We start from the raw sequence: 21,154 nt of genomic DNA on the forward strand, positions 1-21,154 counted from the left end.
TATTGCCACCATCGCCTTCAACAGCCTACCAATTGACCGAGCAAATGAGTGAGTGATTGGACCAGCCTCGCAGAATTCTTCTTCCTCGAACGAGGACCTTTTTGACCATCTGACCTGGTCCCGATCCCTGTCAAATTTACGTCAGGGTTCAGTCCTGCTGTCACTTCAGCCTCCTGACACTAGAGTAGAACAGAAGGCGTTATAGGCTTGGTTGCCCTTCGTGATCCGGACATAGTGTAGCCTAATCCTGATCCTTTACGAGGATACACTGGACTCTATGCGTCCTTACATCCACCCTACCCCCCTGGATCATCGACTCATCCTTTTTCTCGGAAGCCAGAGACTCCTACCACTTAAAGTGAGGCCTTGGAGGAAGACTTTGCAGCCTGATGCTTCAACGAGGCCAGAACCCTAACCCGACACGCACAGTATTTAACCTTTCTTCCAACACGTCCTGTACGCGATGCTATCCTGCTACCATTCTACGGATAATAATAGTGTGACTGGGAGTGGCACGTGCGGCAGAGTTTCGCCCTCGCCCCGCGTGCCTGGAACAACGACGCACAGAGCAGCGGATTCTGCCGCGTCGCGCCCCGCTGCCTCGGTGCACAGAGGATGGAGCAATGTAAGAAGTATCGCGTATCCGTAGGCAGGAAAGGCAGGGTGGGGTGAGAAGGGGGCCGAGGGGCTTTGCGAATCGGGGTTCTGATCAAGCAGATCTTCATGCAAGCACTTTCTTTGGCACACATTTCGTTCCTACACTTAATGGATGATGGATACTTGGACTAATGCTTCATGTTGCGTGCGACGCATAGATTGGGTGGATATATCATTAATAGGTAAGTATCTATAGAGGTAAGAGCATGTCTCATAGATAGATGTCTACCTTAGATCTCAGAGGTATACTCAAGTTTCTCATGACTACCTTGGATGAAGGATAGGGTGAGTTGAGTGGAGGGGCAAACACCACCCATCCTCCTTTTCTCTCCGATCCATGTTCACACAACAGGAGATGTCAGGTAAAAAAGACATACAGGAGACTTCCTAAGTACCTATTCTGGGCCAGCCAGGCCCTACCCGCCCCACCACATACTCCGTACTTCCGTAGGTACCTAGTACATATGCATTATTATAGTACGGACATCCGCCTCCAACACGTCAGCGACGCGTGACACGTGACGGCCCATCCATTATTTGAAGCACCCCTGAACTGCGCAGGAGGCTAGAGTTAAAAAAAATAGCAGACTGTGCATAGATGATGACATACAAGACTGTCAAGAAAAAGACCAGAAACAAAGCCCCGGCCGCCGCCAGCCCGCGCCACGCACGGTTACCCAGCCGTGCATGACCATGACCAGCCCCAAAAAAAGACGCCGCGCCATCCATGAACCAACCCGCTGCCCCCAATGTAAAGAGAGGGGGGAAACAACCATGTCATGTCATGTCATGAAAACCCATTCTTTTGTTACACTCGGCCCCAGCCCCAGGCTTAGACTCAGGCTCAGGCTGCTGGGCCCTTTTTCTACCAGACGTGCGCCAGGGCGAGGATAGCGGGGGCCATTAGTGTGAACACTTGGCCTAGCAGTCCCTGCGCTGCCGCTGGTCTGTAGGTGGCTGGGGCGGCGCCGGTGAAGGTGGCGATGGGGACGAGGTTGTCAACGGTGGTGGTGGGAGGAGGGTAGATGAAACCGTTGTCATCAGCCCCATTGGGGTTGTTGTCGACGGGAGCCACCACGGATGTCGACTCCACTATAGGTCCGGTAATGGTGCTGATGACGCCAGTGATGGTCATCATCGACCCTGATTCTGTGCCAGATCCGGGAAGGAGAGTCGTGATTGCTCCTGTGATGGTCAACATGCTGCCCGCACCTGGGTCAACCACAGTTGTCAGCGTCACAGGTCCGGTGATGGTGCTCATGGGACCGGTGATGGTGATGATTGATCCGGAGTCAGTTCCTGACCCGGTAGTCACTGTTGTGCCTGTTACAATGGCAGTGATCTGTCCTGTGATGGTTATAATGCTGCCGCTGGCAGAGCTCGTGGGGTTGACGGGGCCGGAGCCGGTGGGTGATGATGATGATGATGACCCTGAAGCTGACGAAGTCGTCCTTCCGGAGCTGGAGGTCGAGGTTGGTGTTGATGTGGTTGTTGTCGATGATACTGCACTTCCGCAGACCACTGCTGGTGCCGTTGGTGGAAGTGTGTTGATGCTATTGAAGCCATCGATCTTGATGGATCCGTCGGTAGCTTTGAAGCTCACGTCGTATTTGGTTGTGTTGACTTGATTGGTGAAGACATCGGAGCTGGCCGTGTAGAATGTGTAGTATTTGGATTCACATGACATAACCAATTGGACGGTCTGCTTGGCCACCGTGGGGAGGTTGTTGAATGTCATGGGATTGATGGTCGTCAACGTCAGAGCCAAGTCGGTGGGAGACTGGCCATTTCGCACGGCGGCCACAATGTTGAGTTTCTGAACACCGGTCCCGCTGGCAGCAGTCAAGGCTGAATTGGCGGTTTGGGCAAAGATAGCGTCTGACACGGGATATCCTTTGCCGTTGTTGTCAAAGACCTTGGTGCCACCGGAGTTCAACGTCACCACAACCGTGAAGCTAGAGATGGCAGAGTTGGCGGGGATCTTGGTGTCGAAACCATAGAACTGGGCACGTTAGCGAGTTGATTAGAACCTAGATTGTTCTGTCACATACCGAAAATGAATCGTCGATTCCGTTGGCATCTCCAGTGGCGTTGGTCGAAATCAGGCCGCCGTCGGAACCATCGCGAGTCTTGTATTGAAGCTCGACCTTTTGGATGTTGGCCTTTGCAAGATCGTTGGTCCTGATGCGGACTTGACCAGTGAAGGACAACTCATCACCAGAATCGACCACATTAAGCTGGAGGCCATACGGCTTGACATCGTAGGGAGAGATAGCGTCTGTCAGAACCACGCCACGTGGCACAGTGTCGAGCATCTTCTGAAGCACCTGCGAACAAGTAGTCTGATAGACGGCAGGGTCTTGGAGCTTGGTGACGGTCACATTGCGGTCGGAATTGAACAGATGGAAGTCAGACCTCGCAGCAACATCTGGTCCGATCACAAGAGGGTTCTTGGTGGTTCCAGAAAGGTATTCGGTGACGATCTTGTTGTCGTAGGTGGAATTAGTCGAGTCGAAATCGGCGGTTCTGAGCACTGACGAGTTCGATGGAACAATAGCGGGGAATTCGGTGCTGTGAACACCTCCTAGAGTGTGACCACAGGCCACCAGCTGGATTGACTCTTCTTGAGAAATTCCCATTCTTCGGAAAGCAGCGCCGAGGACCGGGCCAGAGTCTCGCACATCAGGAACACCGACCGGACCAGCTTGTGTAGCATCGACACGACCAGATCGAGTCTCAACCACGGGTCCACCACAGCTTCGCACGGCAGTGTAGACGCCAAGCGCGATGAGGTCCGACATTGATGCCTGGCTATTGAAGAAACGAGAGTAGTAGACCATGGTGTTGTTGAAGCCAGGGCCAATGTTGGCAGAGGCGAATTGTCCAGCCAGTTCGAATCCGATCGAAGCATCGAGGCCACCGGTGCCAGCAGCGACATCAGCAGATGCCATGTCGTGGAATGCGGTTCGTAGAAACCCAGCAGCAACTGATCTGCCTTGCGTCCGTGCGAATGAACACGGCGTTACACCATAGGCGAAGCCTCGTGACATGTAGCCATCGTGGAGATATTTGATATCTTCGAGCTCGTCGAAGGATGAAGGCCACGTCGGGGCTGAGAAAACAGTCAGAGTTAGACTGAGGATGGCCAGAAGGCCAATAAAGATTTGGGTCATCTTGTCAAAAGCAGTAAAAGAGAGTGTTTTAGGAGAGTGAATCCACCTTTGAATGAGTGTACTGAGGTTGGACTAGAGAACGACAATAAGCAAATGAAGCGAGTGGTGAGGGTTCAAAGAATGACAAGTCTGCGAGCAACAGACCAAATATCCCACCGCAACTGCTGAGAGAGTGTATGTATAGAGACGATTGAGCAAGAAACTGGCTCCTTTGACCAAACGAGTGGCAGGCCATGATATATTTAGTCCGAGTTTTCAGAGCCATAGCCACGAGCAGGTTCCCAGCCCAGGCCACTGCGGACCATCCAAGCCGATTCTGGGGTACCATGATGTCGACCACAGTCCACCCCGTACATTGACAGGCGCGGGCGACAAGGTCTGCTCGATACATGCAGTGGCTAAGGGTAGAACGGTCAGAAGTGTCGAAGACACGGTCATTGATGGCCCCTCTCGAGTGGCGTGTCCGACAGCCAGTGCGAGCGACAGTGGATTCACGTTGACCCAGGCTTACCATCCAAAACATGCTCATTGGTGATTGCGAGACATCAAACCACCGCGTCGCGTTGACGGCGAGGCTAGAAGCAGTCGACGTTGTCCACGTCTATGAATAGCCTTTGACCAGCCATCACGTCAAGTCCTGTTTGGGACGGGCACGGAAGAGGGATAGGGGACGAGGGGACACTGGTGGGGGCAGAGGGGGCGTCACAGGCCTGAGACCGTGGACGTTCATGGGCTCGTGAGCTTGGCTCCCTGGCCACGGTATCCCCCTCGCTATACCAATCGAGGCATAGGGCCCAGGCCTCTAAGGACGTGCTTTTTTGTATGGACGAGCCCTTGAGGAACCTCGGATGCCTCCCTGGCCCCTCAACCCCTATATGAGCATATTCACAGCAAACGGTGCCCAGCCCCACGCCAGAATTGTGTACTCGGTACAGCTAGCTCAATTTGCTTCCAAAGGCTCATGTCATTCAATGCTTACTATCTTGATGGACCATTCGGCTTAATCAGTCGCATGTTTCACAGTCAGACTACCAGTACGACCTGTTCGTGGTCCAGCGAGTCTCTGACAGCACTTTATTCCGGTTTTTATGCGACAGGTCACCTGTCTTCGGACCACGACAACAGCGACATCATGATCCTCTAATCATACTCTCCTACTTTGATACAAGCTTCGAATGACGAGCGTCAGTGCCATGTTGACCATGCTCATGCCTTGCACATCTCCCGAAGCCTTGAACCATGTGTTGCGTCGTTCCTGATTATCAGACATGCAGTGCAAGCTGCAGCCTTGCATATCCATCTCATCTCAGCCAAATACATCAGTCGATGCTTCACAGCCATGATTATATCAAAACATGCTCAAGGTGAGCCTTGTGGATGTTATCAATATACTGAAATTGCTCAATACCACACCAAAACTCCTGTTGTTCGCCATGTCTCTGGTACTGCCTGCCTAAACTCTTCGATCCCCGAGAACGTGGCGCCTTTGCACCACCTAAAGGATAATCACAGTGTACACAGCCCGACATGACCAATCTCCGGACCACAAGATGTGGCGGATGGGATTTGCAAAAAGGTGAGCAAGATATGATCAGGGTCACGTGGCATATTTGCTCTAGATGATGCAACAGCATTGCCCAGCAGATCCATATCGAGGACCTTAAGCTGCAAGAGTAAGGGACAACCAGCAATGTTACTTTGAGTCGTTAGTCTGGATTCTTCTATCCATGAGCGTGTTCTTCCCTCCCATCCTCATTGTTGTAACTTGACCTTGGACATCTTGTTTCATATTGTGCCTGGCAAACAAGGCCGAATACTAACATGGCTTCCACATATCAACTCCCTCAGCTGCCTTACGGCCTAGATGTAAGGACTATTCCGCATCCGTCATCATGGCATGTCCCAGTGTACCGATTCTAATCTAATAACAGGAGCTTGAACCATCCATCTCGAGGCAAATCATGGATCTTCATTACAACAAACACCATCAGACTTACATCACCAATCTAAACAATGCACTCACGGCCCAGGGTGAAGCATTGTCCGGATCGAATCTGCTCAAGCAGCTCGAACTCCAGGCCATCATCCGATTCAATGCCGGCGGCCATGTCAATCATACGCTGTTCTGGGAGAATCTATCTCCCCATTCATCCGGTAACTCGGACATTACCAAAGCAGCGCCACAACTTTATCAGACCATCACTCAACGTTGGAAGACGTTGGACCAATTCAAGACTGCCTTTGAATCAGCCGCGCTTGCCATCCAGGGTTCCGGCTGGGTGTGGCTTGTCAAGGATAAAGATTCCAACGCCGTCGATATCACCACCTCCAAGGACCAAGAACTTCCACCACCGCCAGGGAAACTGGTCTTGATCGGAGTCGACATGTGGGAGCACGCCTACTATCTCCAATACTTCAACAACAAGAAACAGTATCTTTCCAACATCTGGGACATCATCAATTGGAAGACCGCTGAGAAGAGATTTCTCGGTGATGTACAGGCCATTTACGGAGAGTTGACGGGCCTTTCGAGTCATTTGTGATCGTCCTCCAACGAAGCTAAGGCACGACAAATAATGCTAGAGATGAGCATGATAGTTATCAGATGAGAATAACATTTCTATCCATTTATTGCCCTGGTTTCTCAAATGCACTCTTTGTTTGTTGGTAATCTGCTCACAATGTGCTCATACTTACGCCGAGAAATGGACCTCGACAGAGGGGTTGGGTCTGCCATAAGATGGGCGACTCGTCTACAAACTTGCTCACGAGGAATGAAAAGGCTGACGAATCCATTGCTGAATGGTCCAATGAGACAGATATGTCCGTCGTCTCCTCTGTTTCTATGAACTCTATCATGCCTTGCGTGTTCCTTTTAGAATCTCGCTCAGAGTCAATCCAGGAGACGGCTGACGACCAGGGACATGAGATAATTCGACTGCAGCTGTACGCCCTGTCCTGATTATCACACTTGTTGCTGGATCTTCACCCCTCTCCCTTCATTTTGGTGTGATTCTGCCTTCTCAACACCATCTGGGCCAATTCACTCGAAGAAGAGTCTATTGTCCTTTCTAACGTAGCCTTATGCCGTGCTAGCATGGCATATTCAAAGGTATTGTAGCATCAATCTGCATTTCCAGTGTCTGCAGTCCTGTCCTGTCCTGTCCTGATATGTCCTAATAACTGTTTAGGTCATCCACCTGTGTTTATCATTTATCATCATTGACGTCACGTGTGTTGATCGAACATGTCGACCAACTTTCGGGTTCTGGTGAAGTTTGTCGTCAAATCGTAGCGTAAAAATATGTGAGCACACCCGGTGCAAAGCTGTTTCTGGAGGCGGTGATTTGGATCTTGCTTATCGGCGATAGACCGTGTCTTGGTGATGATGTGACGATCTCTAAGCCTCATACAAGGCAGTCTCGGGTTAACTTCACGACACACGTCTGCTTTCAACACCTGTCCAAACCTTCAGCAGCTCCGTTGCAGCACGTGGTTCCACGGCGGTAACGTTTCTAGCAACTTGAATCTCCTTGTTATTGTTCCAAGCGTTCTTGATGCCCCGGATCTCGTCGAAAGAAATGGCCTTCGTGGAAATCCATTCAATGTCGCATGGGTTGCCAAACTGCTCGAGCATCTCCATCAGCCCTGTGTCCGACTTGGGCTCGGTCTTCGTGCCAGCCAAATCCTTGTCCCAGAGCGCTTTCACCTCAGGTGAATCTAAGGAAATGTCGGCCCGTGAAGGAACCGTGTGTCTTCGGAGGCGGTAATTGTCCTCGCCCGCCACTAATCCTGCTTCATAATTTGACACTGTAGACGAAGACGAAGACGATTCCGACCATGCGAGATCGTCGTCCGCCTCTTGTTCGTCAGCTTGCTCCGCTGGTAAAGCTTCCCACACTATTCTCCGCCGCTGGGGTTCGTAGTGTATGGTGCCTGCCACTGATATTGATGAGGCAGTCGTTGGCGTCCGTAAGCCAGACCCCGCCCCTGAGACTCTAGAGAGGGAATGGCGAAGTAGTGACGATGAATCGCTCCGCGTCGAGCTTGTCCGGTGGATGTCGTTTTGTTGATTCGTGGCCGACGCTTCTGGTTGTGTCTCAGACTTCATCTTTGCAAGACCACAGAAGGACCCCGACCCGTTGATCGAAAAGATAAAGTATACATTTCGTGATGTCTGTGGATTACGGCCAAATGGCCTCGTTAGCATTGAGCATAAAACGATCAAATTGCTGCAGCCTGCGGCAAGACTCACCTGGTGGGCAAAATTTAGCCGCGAGCAGTGTCGCTTGGGGACATACCACCGAGCAGTCTCGATGCTTTTGGCAAGTGCCTCGAGTGAGAAACTCTTCAAGATGAAGAACTTATCCCTGCCCCATTGTGCCTCGACGGTTTCCGGATAGTGTAGCAATTCAACAGCACGCTGTTCTAGACTGTTCTCGCCTTGATGAGAGACAGTGAAGGACGTGTTTCCTGGTTTCCCCACGGCATAATGGACCTTGGTTGACCTCGACATGGAGCCTTGTCGAATCCGACAGTCGAGGCGTCGACCCTGGAATAAAGTGCTCGCTGCATGCCGAATGGCAGCGGCTCGAGATTCTTCGGAGCTAAAGTTGACAAATGCATACCTGGCGTCTGAATTGTAGGCGATACTGATGACGGTTCTCGGACACGCAGCAGAGAAGTAGTCTCGCAGAGTCAAAATGGTGACTTCTGCAGCAATGTTTCCCACCCACAAAGCATGTTGGCCCCAGTGCCTCGCATCCTGGGGCTTGGGCCCTGTCGTCATTCTGGGGAAGCCAGATACAGTGGTGTGATTAGCGCCACGATAAGAGCAACGATCTCGAGGATCGACGCCTTTAAGATCAGCTTGGGAGCTCAGGTGCTGGAGTTTGCGATATGGCGGTGACCATGACCATGTGGAATGAGATCTATCCTCGCAGACACGAGGAAATGTCGTAGACACCATTTTGCTGCCTCGTTGTTGTATCTAGCGGATATCAACTAAGACCGAGCCGACCTTGTGCGACAGCCAAGGGAAGTTACTGATCGAGGCCGATATAGCCCCTCGTCAGCCATGGGGAAACCGGCGGACTTAAGTCTGCATGGCGACATGATAAAAGTGCTCTTGTCGTAACAACTGGAGCAAGTTTCCTATCCTGAAACACCAATGGGAGATGGCAGTCTCGACATCTGGAATGTGCGCAATCGACTGGGTCCGTTGTGCGGGCGACTCAATGTGTCTGGCGGTGCTGGCGTAAACATGCTCAGAGCAGGTTGGTCAGGACACGTTTGACCCCCAAGCTGACCCCTGTCAACTGCGCTCGGGCTTCTCGGGTCCCTGAGTCGTCGAGCCGCGAATGTGCTCTCTTGGCTGGTTAGGTGTGTTGCCGAGCTACCCAAACGGGAAGTTCATTATAAACAAGCCTACGGAGTACAGACAGCGGGAAGTCTAGTCCCTCCTCAGGCTGTTAGTGCCCCCGGCTTCACCATAACCATCCCTATAGTCCTTTGTTGGTATCATGTACTCTTCAGCGCTGCTCAGGTATCATTGCTGCTGCGATGTGCTGGACGCCTCGTAGTCTGGCGCATGGCTCACCGTGGTCTCTGTGTGACTATTTCATGCATCTTTAGAACCCAAAAGCTCGAAAAAAAGAGACCAAGGAAGTTGTCCTGCGAGGATGTGGGACTTCCCGAGCCTTATGGGCGCCGCTTAGCCCTAACTTAAGTGCGCATAAGCAGATGTCTGGGCGCTCCTTGCGCAATGTATGTACGTACGTTTCATCGAAACGCTTGTGTTGCGTAGGAAGGACAACAATCTTGCGCAATTTTGCGAACTTTGAGCACAATTAATGGCATCTAGGTTGATAAGTAGATCCAGGCCTTGCCTCGCTCTAACGCCATATAAGCGATATAATTATCTGCCATTTCTCGCAGCACGAGCCCTGACCAGTTGACTTGCTTCATGGGGCTTTCAGGGAAAGAGTCCTATCCGGCACACTTTCTGCAACTAAAACCATCATCTTCCCAAAAGGTCCGACATGTCACAATCTATCTTTACCCCGTGCATGAGAAGTCGACAGTGGCTCAAGAGACAACGTAATCATCCCGGGCTACACACCGACGTTACGCAATTCCGGAGGGTAAGGGGCTTTTCGTACTCCTTGCCAGGACCCTGCACCAGTCGTCGTCATTTTCGTCTTGGGAAAGGACTGTGGACTGAACAAGGTGCAATGTTTACCCCACTGTATGGTTGTGGCCGATTAGCAGCACTAGAAACTCGACGATATGAGGTGACGTCTCCAAATACTCTATCAAGGACGGCGTATCTCCTTTCCTCGTAACCTCGACAAGAATCTTGTGATGTCTTGTACAATCCCCTAGGTTGACTCTTGACACTATCATTCTTTGTGTAGACTGACATTCAGCATGTGTATCATTCTTATGTTCAAAGACGGGACAGGGAACGTTACGGGCAAACACCGGCCTCTCAGACCACTCGATGACCTTGAGCTCTAGTACGATAGCCAACAGACAACATCAAACTACCTATCTCACTTCTATATTGAAGTTACAAGTAAAAGATCAAAGGTATGTCAAAGCGAACTGAGGGTGAGCATATTCGAGCCCCAAGACATGATTAAGCCCAAATTTAAGTCCCTTCCCCGCGGGATCGTCCGAATCTATTAAATAAGCTCTCAAACCTCCGAAATCGCAATGCAGGGCAGCACGGAGGGCTTCTTCCCTTTTGCTGCATGGAGTTCCTGTGTCCGTGAAGTCAACAGGCGTCTTCAATGCGAAAGCAAACAACTTTGATGCCCATGTGGCCGACATGAGGGAGACATGAGGGATCGCTACTACCACGTCCAGCTGCTGCAACAACGAAGGCTTACTTAACCCGTCAGTGGCAACTTTACAAGCCAGATAATAAAACTTGCTCAAACTCGGGACGACAGCCTTAACTTCCAGAGTCAACAGGCGTGGTGTGAGTCTCGCCAGTGCTCTTGTCCAATCGTTGCTCGCACCACTGTGGAACCTCTCAGCCTGGTGCAAAGCATCCAATGATATGAGAAGAAAACTTGCGCATTTACCATGGCGTTGATCTTGAAAGGGGCACTTGACATGACCAAGTGGTGGAGAGACATGATGAAGATGCAGCTAATTGAAAGATCTTTTCAACGTTGGCAAGCCATCGTGGACTGCGAAGAAGAGGGTTGATATAAAGTAGAGCCCTCGGGCTCACCATTTCACAACGTTACAGATGTAGCGTTACTAGCCACGATTCCCTGCATTATTCACACAGATCAGCGACATTCGAGCCATGGACATGTCTTCGATGACAATGACCTCTGAGGTCACAAGCACGGGGACTATGGCCATGCCCACAGGATCTTCTTCTGCGGCGGGCGGAGGAATGAGCATGGGAGGAGGGTGCAAGATCTCAATGACGTGGAACTGGACTACCATCGATGCGTGTAAGTCTTCATCATACCATCTAGGCCCCGACTTGGGCTGACGCTCTCTTCAGGCTTCATCAGCAGGTCCTGGCATATCACGTCGGCGGGCATGTTTGCAGGATCCTGCATCGGCGTTATTCTCCTGGTTATTTCTCTCGAATTCTTGCGCCGTGTACAGCGAGAATACGACGCATACCTTCGCCGCGTCGATCGAAGGGCTACCGGTCCCGTGCAGTCTAGCCCTCCTTCCTCTGAAACCGAGAATGAGAAAAGCAAGACCGCGTCACCTGTTACACGTGCTATCCTTGGAGATGCTACTCAGCGCCCTCACATCAATCCTATTATTCTCGTCCAACGGCAACTTATCCGGGCTCTCATCCATATGTTTCAGTTTGGGGTGGCGTACTTTGTCATGTTGCTGGCAATGTATTATAATGGTATGTAATCTTGGGTGCCTTCCATTCTTTTGTATATACTGACTGATAGTCGAAGGCTACATCATCATCTGTATTTTCATTGGCGCGTTTCTCGGCTCTTTCATCTTCACCTGGGACCAGCTGCTGGAAGAATTCAAGTAAGTCTGACAATATCGTCTGCGAAGCCAAACATTGACAATACGGCCTCTAGGCGTAATCGACAGCCTCCTGATGTTACTGGCTGTTGTGGCTGAAGGAACGATGAGCAAGCGAAAACCCTATACTGTTACGTCGGATCGGAATAGTTGTTGGAAGTGTCAACATGATTGTTGAATTTCGTGCTGTCGATTTGAGCACAACTGGTATTTGGGACTCCCTGCAGGCAACACCGTCTCGTGCCTAGACAAATAATAGATAATGTTTTTACAGCTTTGGTTCTTTAAACACCACGCTCGCCTTGTTGTGCTCACATATGGCGAGGATATTGCCAGTCGCCTTTTCTCTCATAGTTGCTCGTGTGGTTGCTATTGTCCAGTTAGTACAGACACGACGTGGTCGCCTAAACCTACCTAATCTTTGGCCGATCTGAACCACTTCGCAGTCTATGACCACTCGCATACCGAGCTTAATTGGACGCAGGAAAGTCACACTGAGGGTTCTCGAAACGCCCGGAAATCGCCAAAAGTCCCTGGTCGCGCAAGGAGCAGTAGCAATCGTCGTGGCCATGTCAAATGCCAGCGATACCGCCCCTCCCTGCATATTAAACATGGTATTTGTGTACTTTTTGCTGACATCCATTTCGAACACGGCTCCCACATGCGGCAGACCAGTTGCGCTGATCAACTGCAAATCATTGGCCATGAGACTATACTCAAATACCTAGAAAGGGCCCCGGATCAACACGCCAGCCCATGTGTAGTCAAGAGGCAGAATCACCTCGGTGTCATCGCTAGCCTTGTATGAATCCAGGCATGCTTGTATCCGTTTCAGGGGATCTTCGATGTGGAGAGCAAAGGCTACTCCCGGGGGGGACTGATTATCCTGGCTGTAGATCTTGGGTTTAGTAGCCATGTTTACGTTTGATGTAACCGTAAATCCGTCGTATAATGAACCCAATTGCCTGATTCTGAGTTTTGATATCCATTTATGCTATTATGAGGATCCATACAATGTTGGCGTGAGATTTCTCCTCAGACCTCGGCAAATTCTACTTGAATGACATTGGATGACATTGGTCGTCGCTATTTTCCTTGTACCAGGGACCTCGGACTTGACAAAACTCCCAAAGATATGGTGCTAGCAGCATTTGTAGCGGGTGGATTCCGCGCCAGCCAAGATGAGGAGAACGAACTGAGCCATTCAGTCGTACTGTACACCTGGATGACGGGGAAGGATATCTCCCGAGCTACAAACAACTCAGGACCACCATGAAAAGCACCTACCTGGCAGTCTCTTGATGAACGCACGCAGTCTCAGCATTGTGTCTTTGCTTTGATCTCTAACAACGTGGACGTTCGCCCGTCTAGTCCGGAAATCCCGACTGTCATCGGCAGCCTCTGCCGAGGCGTATGCGCGTCGACACCCACTTTGGAGTGGATTTGTCCCTAGCTTCCGTGGCTCTGATGCTAGCGCTGTAAACCACACTATCGACCGGGGGCTGCTTCCATGAGGTGGCCAGCATGACTATAGCATCGCCGTATCCTTCTCTGGGCATCGATACTGCACGATGAACGCAAAGAGCAGCCGATAGTTTGTGAAGTTTATCGCGCGGATCATGCATGCCCGTCTGATTACAATGACAGGAACATCAAGCCTCGACTTCTTGGAAAGCCGGTGACATGTGATTCATCATTCCACGGGCAATTGATCGACAAGATTGGACTAACGTGGCACAGTGCTTAAAATGAAGCAAAGATAACCGGACCCATGGCTTATCAAATTCGGGATCTCGAACCTCTACCAAGTGGCCAAGACAATGTTTCGGCAGGCCATTATGATAGATCGACCTTGGTGACGACATGTTTGGAGCGTGTGGACGGCATGGTCATGCGACGACAGATACAAAGATATTGGATCGTCTGACATAGTCGATCGCACTTTCGTTGCCATTAGACTCGGCTACTTTATCACTTCTCTAAATGCAGGATCGATCGGACGCAAGAATGAAAGGTTCTGGGTGTGGGGGTATCAATATTTTGATGGCGACCATTTTGGTTTCCATCTACGCCAAAAGAACTTCTCGTGAGGTTGAGTGGCCATGACGAGGCTAGAGAATACATGAGGATTTTGAGGCATTCTCATGCCCTTCCCATCAGAGAAAGGACCGTGATATCAAATTCCAACCAAAGTCAACTTTGGTTCTCTTACGGTTGGAACACTACCTCGCCGTTGACAGGGGCTCGTTGGTCCTTGACACCTCGCTTGATACCGATCAATTGCAGCATTTCAGTCCAGAAGCCAACAGGAGGGCTGACAAATGAAGCCTCGTAGGCATCGATGACAGGACGATCCCAAATGAGATCAGCCTCGTGGGCGCTGATAAACTTTGTGCGCTTGATGAGCTTCCATCCAACATACAAGACTGGAGCCACAATGACCATGGTGTAGTAGGAGAAGAAGGTCTCAACATTCCAGGGGGTGAAGCTCGAGTAGCCGAAGAAAGTGACGACGATAGTCATGCCTGCGAGGCCAATATAGGCGCAGTATGGTTGGAACCATCCAGTATAGGGAAAGCTGTTGCGGTCGATTCCTTGGGCCTTGCATGCGCGATAGAAAAAGATGTAGGTGACGCACATGACGATAAAGTCGATGATTCCACCCGCGGTGATCAAGTTGATCAACCAGGTCAAAACCTTGGCCGAACTGTTTGACACCTGGAGGAAAGACAAGAGAGGGAAGAGCATGACGACAATGAAGCAGAAGATGGGCACACCGTTCTTGGTGCACTTTCTCAGGAACCGTGGTGCTCTTCCTTCCAAGGCCAGTCCGTACAATGTGCGAGTGGAGCAATAGGTGTAGGTGTTGCCAGCGGAGAAGATACTGGTAAGCATCAACGCGTTGGTAATATGCGGTAGAACCGAAACTCCCATATTTTCCATGGCAATGACATAGGGAGACGCTGCAGCTGTTCCACCACCAGCGGTGGTGCCGGTCACGACACCTACCAGTACGGGGTCGTTGTAGGGAACAACAAGGCCAACGCAGAGAGATCCAAGAATGAAGAAAATACCGAATCGCCAGTAGATGGTCTTAAAGGCGTTCTTGATGTAGATTCTCGGTCTCTTGGCTTCAGCTGCGACCATGGCGACGTATTCGGGGCCTACGACTGTGAACGATGCAGACCACAGAGCGGCCAAGAATCCTTCAAACCGGCCGAGAGAGCCAGTAGTGTGGTGCTCAGCAAATGCACCAGGATTCTTCCAGTAACGGAAGCCGTAGGCATCATGCTGTGGGTTCCCACCAACCATGGTGACAAAGGTGAAGGAGAAAAGCATGAAGATCAAGATGACCTTGCCTCCTGAAAGCCAAAATTCGGCTTCTCCATAAGCCTTGACGGCCAGGACGTTTAGAAGACTGGACGAGGTTTAGTTTCTTGGACAAATACGGACAAGAGGCGACGGATGGGGGCGGGGGGTTTCTCACGCATAGAGCACAATACAGATAGCACAGACTGCCGCCGTTGGGATTGCATCGGTCCAGAACGACAAGACCAGGTTGAGAGCCACGATTTCGAAGGGAATCAAGAGAGCCTCGTAGAAGAAAAAGTTCCAGCCAGCCATGAAGCCGAAGGCGTCGTCGACCCATTTTCCGGCCATACGGACGAAACCTCCAGAAACAGGGTGAAGAGTGGCCATTTCAGCCATGCCGTTGTTTACGAGACCGAGCAGACAGCTGTAGAGGGTGTAGGCAAGGAACAGACTGCCGGGGCCACCACGAGCAAGACCACTACCGATACTGACGAAGAGGGCAGTGCCGATAGAGCCACCGATGGCGATGAGTTGAATCTGACGGTTACCCAGGCGACGTTGAAGCTGGTCAACATTGTCTGAACCGATGGCCTCCTCCAGCTGGATATCTTGGCCGTTGCTATCGGATGAGTGGAGGCCCTCATCCGAGTATTTCTGTTCTTTGGTGTCCATGACTGCGATGGGCTGTGTCACGTTGGAGAATCGAATAGGTGCTATGGATACCAGGCCAGAGGGATGAATGGTACAGAGACGGGCGAGGAGAGGAGAAGTCGAGGGGAACTTGAAGAGGATCCTCGAGGTCTATATATCCATCGAGCGGGATAGTGTTGAGAGGAAGATCTTTCCACACTAAGGGATCAGGTCATTGACAAGACACCACGCGACAGTGCTCAGATATCCTTCCAATAGCATTCGAAGAGGACGACGGCCTTTTGCAGACGCTTCGGGTCAGTTGTAAGCTCCAGCTCCACTATCACCTTGATCAAATACGGAATAGGAACAAGGCGATTTGGTATGGCTGGTACCCCACAAGGTAACATGGGCCTTGCCTTGCAGAATTGCTAATAATGAAACACGTATCCAGAAAGACAAATCTCGAGGCTCCTGACACTACTCCGTAGAGACCAGGACCATGCGTAGTCGGGCGGCGGGCCTGCGTAGCGCTCGGTAAGGCCTCGGCGGCGCCACATCCACACATCCACACACTAAGGATGCGACTACTCCGTACAGTCTCCCGCCTCGAAGGATGACGCTGATTTTCCAGCACGGGCCGTCATTGCCACCGAAAATGTTCAATCCGCTTCCGCGAAGAAGATGCTTACCGCCTCAAAAATCGCAGTCCCCAGACCATCTTGAATAAGCAGGCAGATATCGCAAGCAATGTGCTCTGAAACAAACATAGGCATGGCCAAGGGAAGCAGCTGGGCTTGAGTGATGATTAGCTTCCTGGGCAGGGCTTCTGTGGAGGGGCGATGTGCTGGGTGGGTGGACCTGACCCCGTCTAGAGATGCTGAACGATTCTGTTTTCTAGACTGCCGAGGCTGGCGTGCCTAGGTTCTTAGAGCCATCTTGGCCGTCTAGATGACACGGCCGCGTGCATAATGCTGCATGGGGGCATAAGATAGTGTGGGATATCTTAGCTGTACTTGTCCAAAACTTGCTATCAACCGAGATATGGAGAGAAATGGTGCTCACTCGAGAGGGACATCACCACACTCTGCCACGGGCGAGTTGAACGTGTTGTGCAAGATCTCCGAGAAGTGTTTCTAGAATCACTGCTCATTGGGCAGCACCCCTGGTTGCGGGTCCTGGTCTTTGATTCTTCCTCTACGTACGCATACTCCGTACACGTGGAGGTAATACTGAAACTCTTCTTTGCAGCTATGGGAGTTGGTCTGGATGTGGCAAGACGACACAAGTTCCCTCGCGCCACGATTAATTACAAGTTATTACAATTACTCTATACCTTGCTTGCCTAGCTCGTTCACACGCAAGCTAGCGCCCCATTTTCGGACACTACTACTCCGTATACATTAATCTGTGCCCATGATTGCCCCCACGAGTCCACGGGCAAATCAACAACGCGTGGTAGATGGGGCATCAACTCAGGAAATACGGAGATGATGGCAACAACCTTTGCGGGGGAACTTTAATCACCTATACTCCGCAAAGCCTATTTACGTAACCTCTTGGAGTATGGCAGGATTCAAGAGACGGTCCGGACGGTTCAAACGGTCCGGACGGTCCGAAAAGGCGGGGGGTACAATTGCCAGTATGTACTCTGTAAGAAACAGAGGCAAAGACCGAGTCCACATTGCAGAGGCAAAAGCCTGGCAAATACCTATAATCATGCATTGGTGAATCATGTCAACACCTCGCAAAATGCCCAGAGACGCTAGATCAAGCATGTCTGTTTTATGCGAAGTATAAATGCCGACCAATCGTTTGGAGAGTCAACTCTTAGGCGGGAAAGCTCCAAGGCTTCCCCATCGAGTTGACAACTCTTTGGAATTAATCTTGCCCGGCCGCTGGTGCCGATCTCACCTTTGAGCAGCATGGCTGACCTTTGCGAGCTGACCTGCACGGCTTGGCTTTCCGCCCAAATTCCCCGGACGACAAGTCACCGACCTGCACATGACTCTCGGGAGACGTAACCGCGTCGACCTATGGGAAGGTTGGCATGTATGTGTACCTTGAAGCGAACTCGTGCGTGGGAGCGATCACACGAGTTATACAGACCTGTATCACCAGCCAGATCCATGATGAGATAGAGAACAGGTACCGGTGAGAAAGCGCTCTTGACCAACGCCTGGATCCTGACATTCGTCGAATAAGGTGAAGAAATCCGAGAACACCCAAACCTTGAACAGCGCGACCTATGTACCATCGTGAATCAGGTTTCTTCTCGACATGACTTCTACTTATGCCAAGTCGCGAAGCCCGCCTGTAAGAAGATCGCGACACGAAGCCGTCGGTACTGGTACACTGGCCATGTTCGGATGGTGATGCCGAGATAACACGCTGGGAATCTGCCGCTGGGAATCTGCGGGATATGTCGTATCGTGGAGAGTTGATCCGCACCCCTTGTTGTCTGACTATCTCCTGAGTCCCGAAAGACGTCGAGATGAATAACCGACTGTGACACACCATCACGCTGATTATCTCCTAACCTGGTACTGCGCACGTATGTCTAGGTCGCCTGGCCCCGGGAGCGGCAACCGCCTTTTGAAATGGAACCCGAAAGATTAGACCTTGCCCAAAGCAGCACCAGTTGCCTAACGTGTATTGGGGACTCAGCGAGCTATATCGGGTCTAGAAGTCGATTTCCGGGTTACCAACACCAGACCCCGGTCGGACTTTGATAAACCAGCCGCCTCCTTTACCATATGGAGCAAAACGACCCCAGACATAGGGACAGTCCTGTTGGCTACCCGCGATGCTTCCATCAATTAGTGCGAATCACTTTGCAAGCGAAAATGCCACGAGTCGACGGTGCATATCAATCAAGGCCATGCATGCACGAATGCCATGAACAACTACCCCCTTGCCCATTACTCGACCTGACTGGGCTGCATATTGGCGCGAATGGTATCAACATCATGCAGCTCAAATCCTAAATCATGGTGCGCATACTGGGCAGCCCAGTTCCCTTCCCCGCGTATGTCTGCATACTTGATCCTAGCATCATGCAGGAACTGAGCCATATACTCGGGCCTCACGTTGGAAAAGCCTCTCATTCCCGCCGTTTCCGAAGTCCAATCTGGCTTCCACATCCTGATTATACCGGTGAGGAACTCCTTGCGAGACTCGATCCCGATTCTTGAGAGGGCGTAGTCAGCAGCGATCTCGTGGTCAGGCACGTCAGCCAGCGTTAAAACGAGAGCTGCCATGACCCCAGTACGGTCCTTTCCGGCGGTGCAGTTGAAGACAATCGGCTCATGGGGCCGGAGGAGTACATGTTGCAACACTGCCCTGAAAGATGCCTTGTGAACCTCGAGGGTGTCAAGATACATCTTGCTGAACCCTCTGGCTCCTCCATGCCAGAGATGAGACTCGGTTTCCAAGTCGACGAAGTCGCTGATGTTGGTCTCTGCCGGTGTGTCCGAAGGTTCCCAGTGCACGGCGATGGAGCCCTTGTCGTTCTCGAGCTCAGGAAATGCAAAGGCTTTTCGCTCCCCGCTCGACCGAAAGTCAAACACCGTTCGGACATTGAGGTCATTGATCAACATATTGATACCTGCAGGTTCCACCGTGAACAACGTCCCGGACCGGTACAACAAGCCTTGTTTGAGACGAGGATGATGGCCCAGATCCCGGAAGTTAAAGACCCCTGGGATGGAAATGAACGGTAGGGTGTTCGTGGCAATGTGAAGGGCATTTGGGTCAATATCTTGTTCTATCGGCGTCTCCAAGAGAGGTCGGAAAACTTCCAGGTCCTTGGTCGCATGTTGATCTCTCGATGCTGCCATGTCTATTGTCAGAATGAAATACGTTCTGGCAAATACCAGCACCATCAACGACTTTGCAGGTTGGTCGACGAGATTTATTCTGGTCAAGCCCTGTGACGTGGTTTGCAAGCGAGGCATGTATCTAATTTTAGGTCGCGCCATGTACCTTGACTTATTGACAGTATGCGAATACGCGACGGACTGTCATTCGCCCGTGATTATCCTGGTAGGCAGGACCTCGAATACCACGTACTCACCATCACTTCGAACCCAGGAATCTGCCCGCATTGGAATACCTGGCTTACTTTCAGGACGAACATCTCTCCCAGGGTCTATGTCTGAGGTCTATCTACAGTGTCTGGCAATAACCGGTGTAGACCCTTGGACTCGTCGCGCAATTCTTCGGCGAGCCTCGGCCGAGGCAGCTCAAACGTTCCGTTGATTCGACCATACGAAATGCCTCCTAGCTGAGCCAGAGGACGTAATACGTCCAGACTGATCTCACTACCATCCTCGTTGATGGCGTCTTCGCGGATCCAGAACCTGGTTGCTTGAATGATGGCCAGAGCCCCACTAGGTTTGCCTTGTTTGGCATGATAACCGCCATAATCTAGACTTTTCATTTCGAGCAGGCGGCCTTCGACGCTAAAAATGGCATCTCTGACCCTCTCAGCCTTGACCGTGCTTGACGGTGCTCCCTGGAAGCCCGACAATTCCCACTCTGAGACGCCAAAGGGCACATCGAGAGAGGTAGCATTGACACCCTCGATCATATGCTCGCTGACGATGTTGATTACGCATTCCCCGGTTTGTTCCAGGTTCGTCCTTGTGTCCTTTGGTCGAGATGCTCGAGCAGAGAAGCCGACGACGAATATGGGCGGATCATGGTCCACCACTTGAAAATAGCTGAACGGACTGAGGTTTCTGGTCCCCTCTGACGAGACTGTACTGATGAACGAAATTGGTCTTGGAACACCTGAGATTAACAATTTGTAGTTCTGGATCATGCTGCGTGGCTCGACATAAGGGTCAATCTCTCTGTGCGAGTGTCGTTGGTCTTGCTGGATCTCTGACGAGCTGATGCTGACTCCTTGGCCGTACTTCCAAGTGGGATCCGGTGATTGTGTGGTGATTGTTGGGAGCCTTGGATCGAATGCTGGCCGACTGGCCTCCACTTGTTTGAAGTCGGCATAGTTAGATTTCAATACGAATGGACTGGGATTTGAGATGCTGCTTGACTGTCGCTTCGTCGATGTCACGTGATACAGCGTCTGTTCAATCTTTGCCATCCTCCGAATTCTTCTAGAACACGATAGTCGCATCATCGAGCTGAAAGGGGGCTTACCAAAACATGGAAAGACCTTCACTACTCTAGCCTCGCTGGTGTTACATAAAGTAAGAGGGCGACAGACAATATTGGTTGGTAGATTATAGGATTAGCCTTTGGGGTGGTTGACCTCAACCATCGGCTCGTTGTTCCGACGGTTGCGATAGGGCGTAGAGTTTCGTAGATTCACGCATCCTCTTGTGTTTGAG

General features: G+C 51.2%; 7 protein-coding genes across 8 annotated transcripts; 2 read left to right on the forward strand and 5 right to left on the reverse strand.

The window, feature by feature from the left end:
- Window positions 1–791: 791 nt before the first annotated feature.
- On the reverse strand, window positions 792–4,545 carry PV10_08293 (uncharacterized protein). The gene is made up of 2 exons (XM_016373289.1): window positions 2,709–4,545; window positions 792–2,659 (listed from the first exon to the last, which is right to left on the reverse strand). The coding sequence occupies exons 1-2, from the start codon at window positions 3,828–3,830 to the stop codon at window positions 1,523–1,525; spliced, it is 2,259 nt and encodes a 752-aa protein (XP_016220200.1). The 5' UTR covers window positions 3,831–4,545; the 3' UTR covers window positions 792–1,522.
- Window positions 4,546–5,485: 940 nt separating this feature from the next.
- On the forward strand, window positions 5,486–7,363 carry PV10_08294 (uncharacterized protein). Its single transcript, XM_016373290.1, has 2 exons — window positions 5,486–5,696; window positions 5,762–7,363. Exons 1-2 carry the CDS (start codon window positions 5,652–5,654, stop codon window positions 6,371–6,373), a joined length of 657 nt encoding a protein of 218 aa, XP_016220201.1. The 5' UTR covers window positions 5,486–5,651; the 3' UTR covers window positions 6,374–7,363.
- Window positions 6,443–9,652, reverse strand: PV10_08295 (uncharacterized protein). The gene is made up of 2 exons (XM_016373291.1): window positions 8,086–9,652; window positions 6,443–8,007 (listed from the first exon to the last, which is right to left on the reverse strand). The coding sequence occupies exons 1-2, from the start codon at window positions 8,797–8,799 to the stop codon at window positions 7,264–7,266; spliced, it is 1,458 nt and encodes a 485-aa protein (XP_016220202.1). The 5' UTR covers window positions 8,800–9,652; the 3' UTR covers window positions 6,443–7,263.
- A 105-nt stretch (window positions 9,653–9,757) lies between these two features.
- On the forward strand, window positions 9,758–12,592 carry PV10_08296. 2 transcript variants are annotated; one of them, XM_016373292.1, is made up of 4 exons: window positions 9,758–11,305; window positions 11,359–11,724; window positions 11,780–11,861; window positions 11,915–12,592. In XM_016373292.1, the coding sequence occupies exons 1-4, from the start codon at window positions 11,152–11,154 to the stop codon at window positions 11,955–11,957; spliced, it is 645 nt and encodes a 214-aa protein (XP_016220203.1). In that variant the 5' UTR covers window positions 9,758–11,151; the 3' UTR covers window positions 11,958–12,592. The 2 variants fall into 2 exon arrangements, with proteins under 2 accessions (XP_016220203.1, XP_016220204.1); XM_016373293.1 differs by having other exon boundaries at window positions 9,758–11,724.
- PV10_08297 (uncharacterized protein) lies at window positions 12,127–12,774 on the reverse strand (the record flags this gene model as incomplete). Its single annotated transcript, XM_016373294.1, has 3 exons — window positions 12,127–12,227; window positions 12,273–12,582; window positions 12,640–12,774. 3 exons carry the CDS (start codon window positions 12,772–12,774, stop codon window positions 12,127–12,129), a joined length of 546 nt encoding a protein of 181 aa, XP_016220205.1.
- Window positions 12,775–18,650: 5,876 nt separating this feature from the next.
- Window positions 18,651–19,711, reverse strand: PV10_08298 (uncharacterized protein). The gene has a single exon (XM_016373295.1). It carries the CDS (start codon window positions 19,682–19,684, stop codon window positions 18,722–18,724), a length of 963 nt encoding a protein of 320 aa, XP_016220206.1. The 5' UTR covers window positions 19,685–19,711; the 3' UTR covers window positions 18,651–18,721.
- On the reverse strand, window positions 19,696–21,027 carry PV10_08299 (uncharacterized protein). The gene has a single exon (XM_016373296.1). It carries the CDS (start codon window positions 20,941–20,943, stop codon window positions 19,951–19,953), a length of 993 nt encoding a protein of 330 aa, XP_016220207.1. The 5' UTR covers window positions 20,944–21,027; the 3' UTR covers window positions 19,696–19,950.
- Window positions 21,028–21,154: the final 127 nt, after the last annotated feature.

This window comes from Exophiala mesophila (assembly GCF_000836275.1).
Source record: "Exophiala mesophila strain CBS 40295 unplaced genomic scaffold supercont1.6, whole genome shotgun sequence".
Lineage (NCBI taxonomy): Eukaryota > Fungi > Ascomycota > Eurotiomycetes > Chaetothyriales > Herpotrichiellaceae > Exophiala > Exophiala mesophila.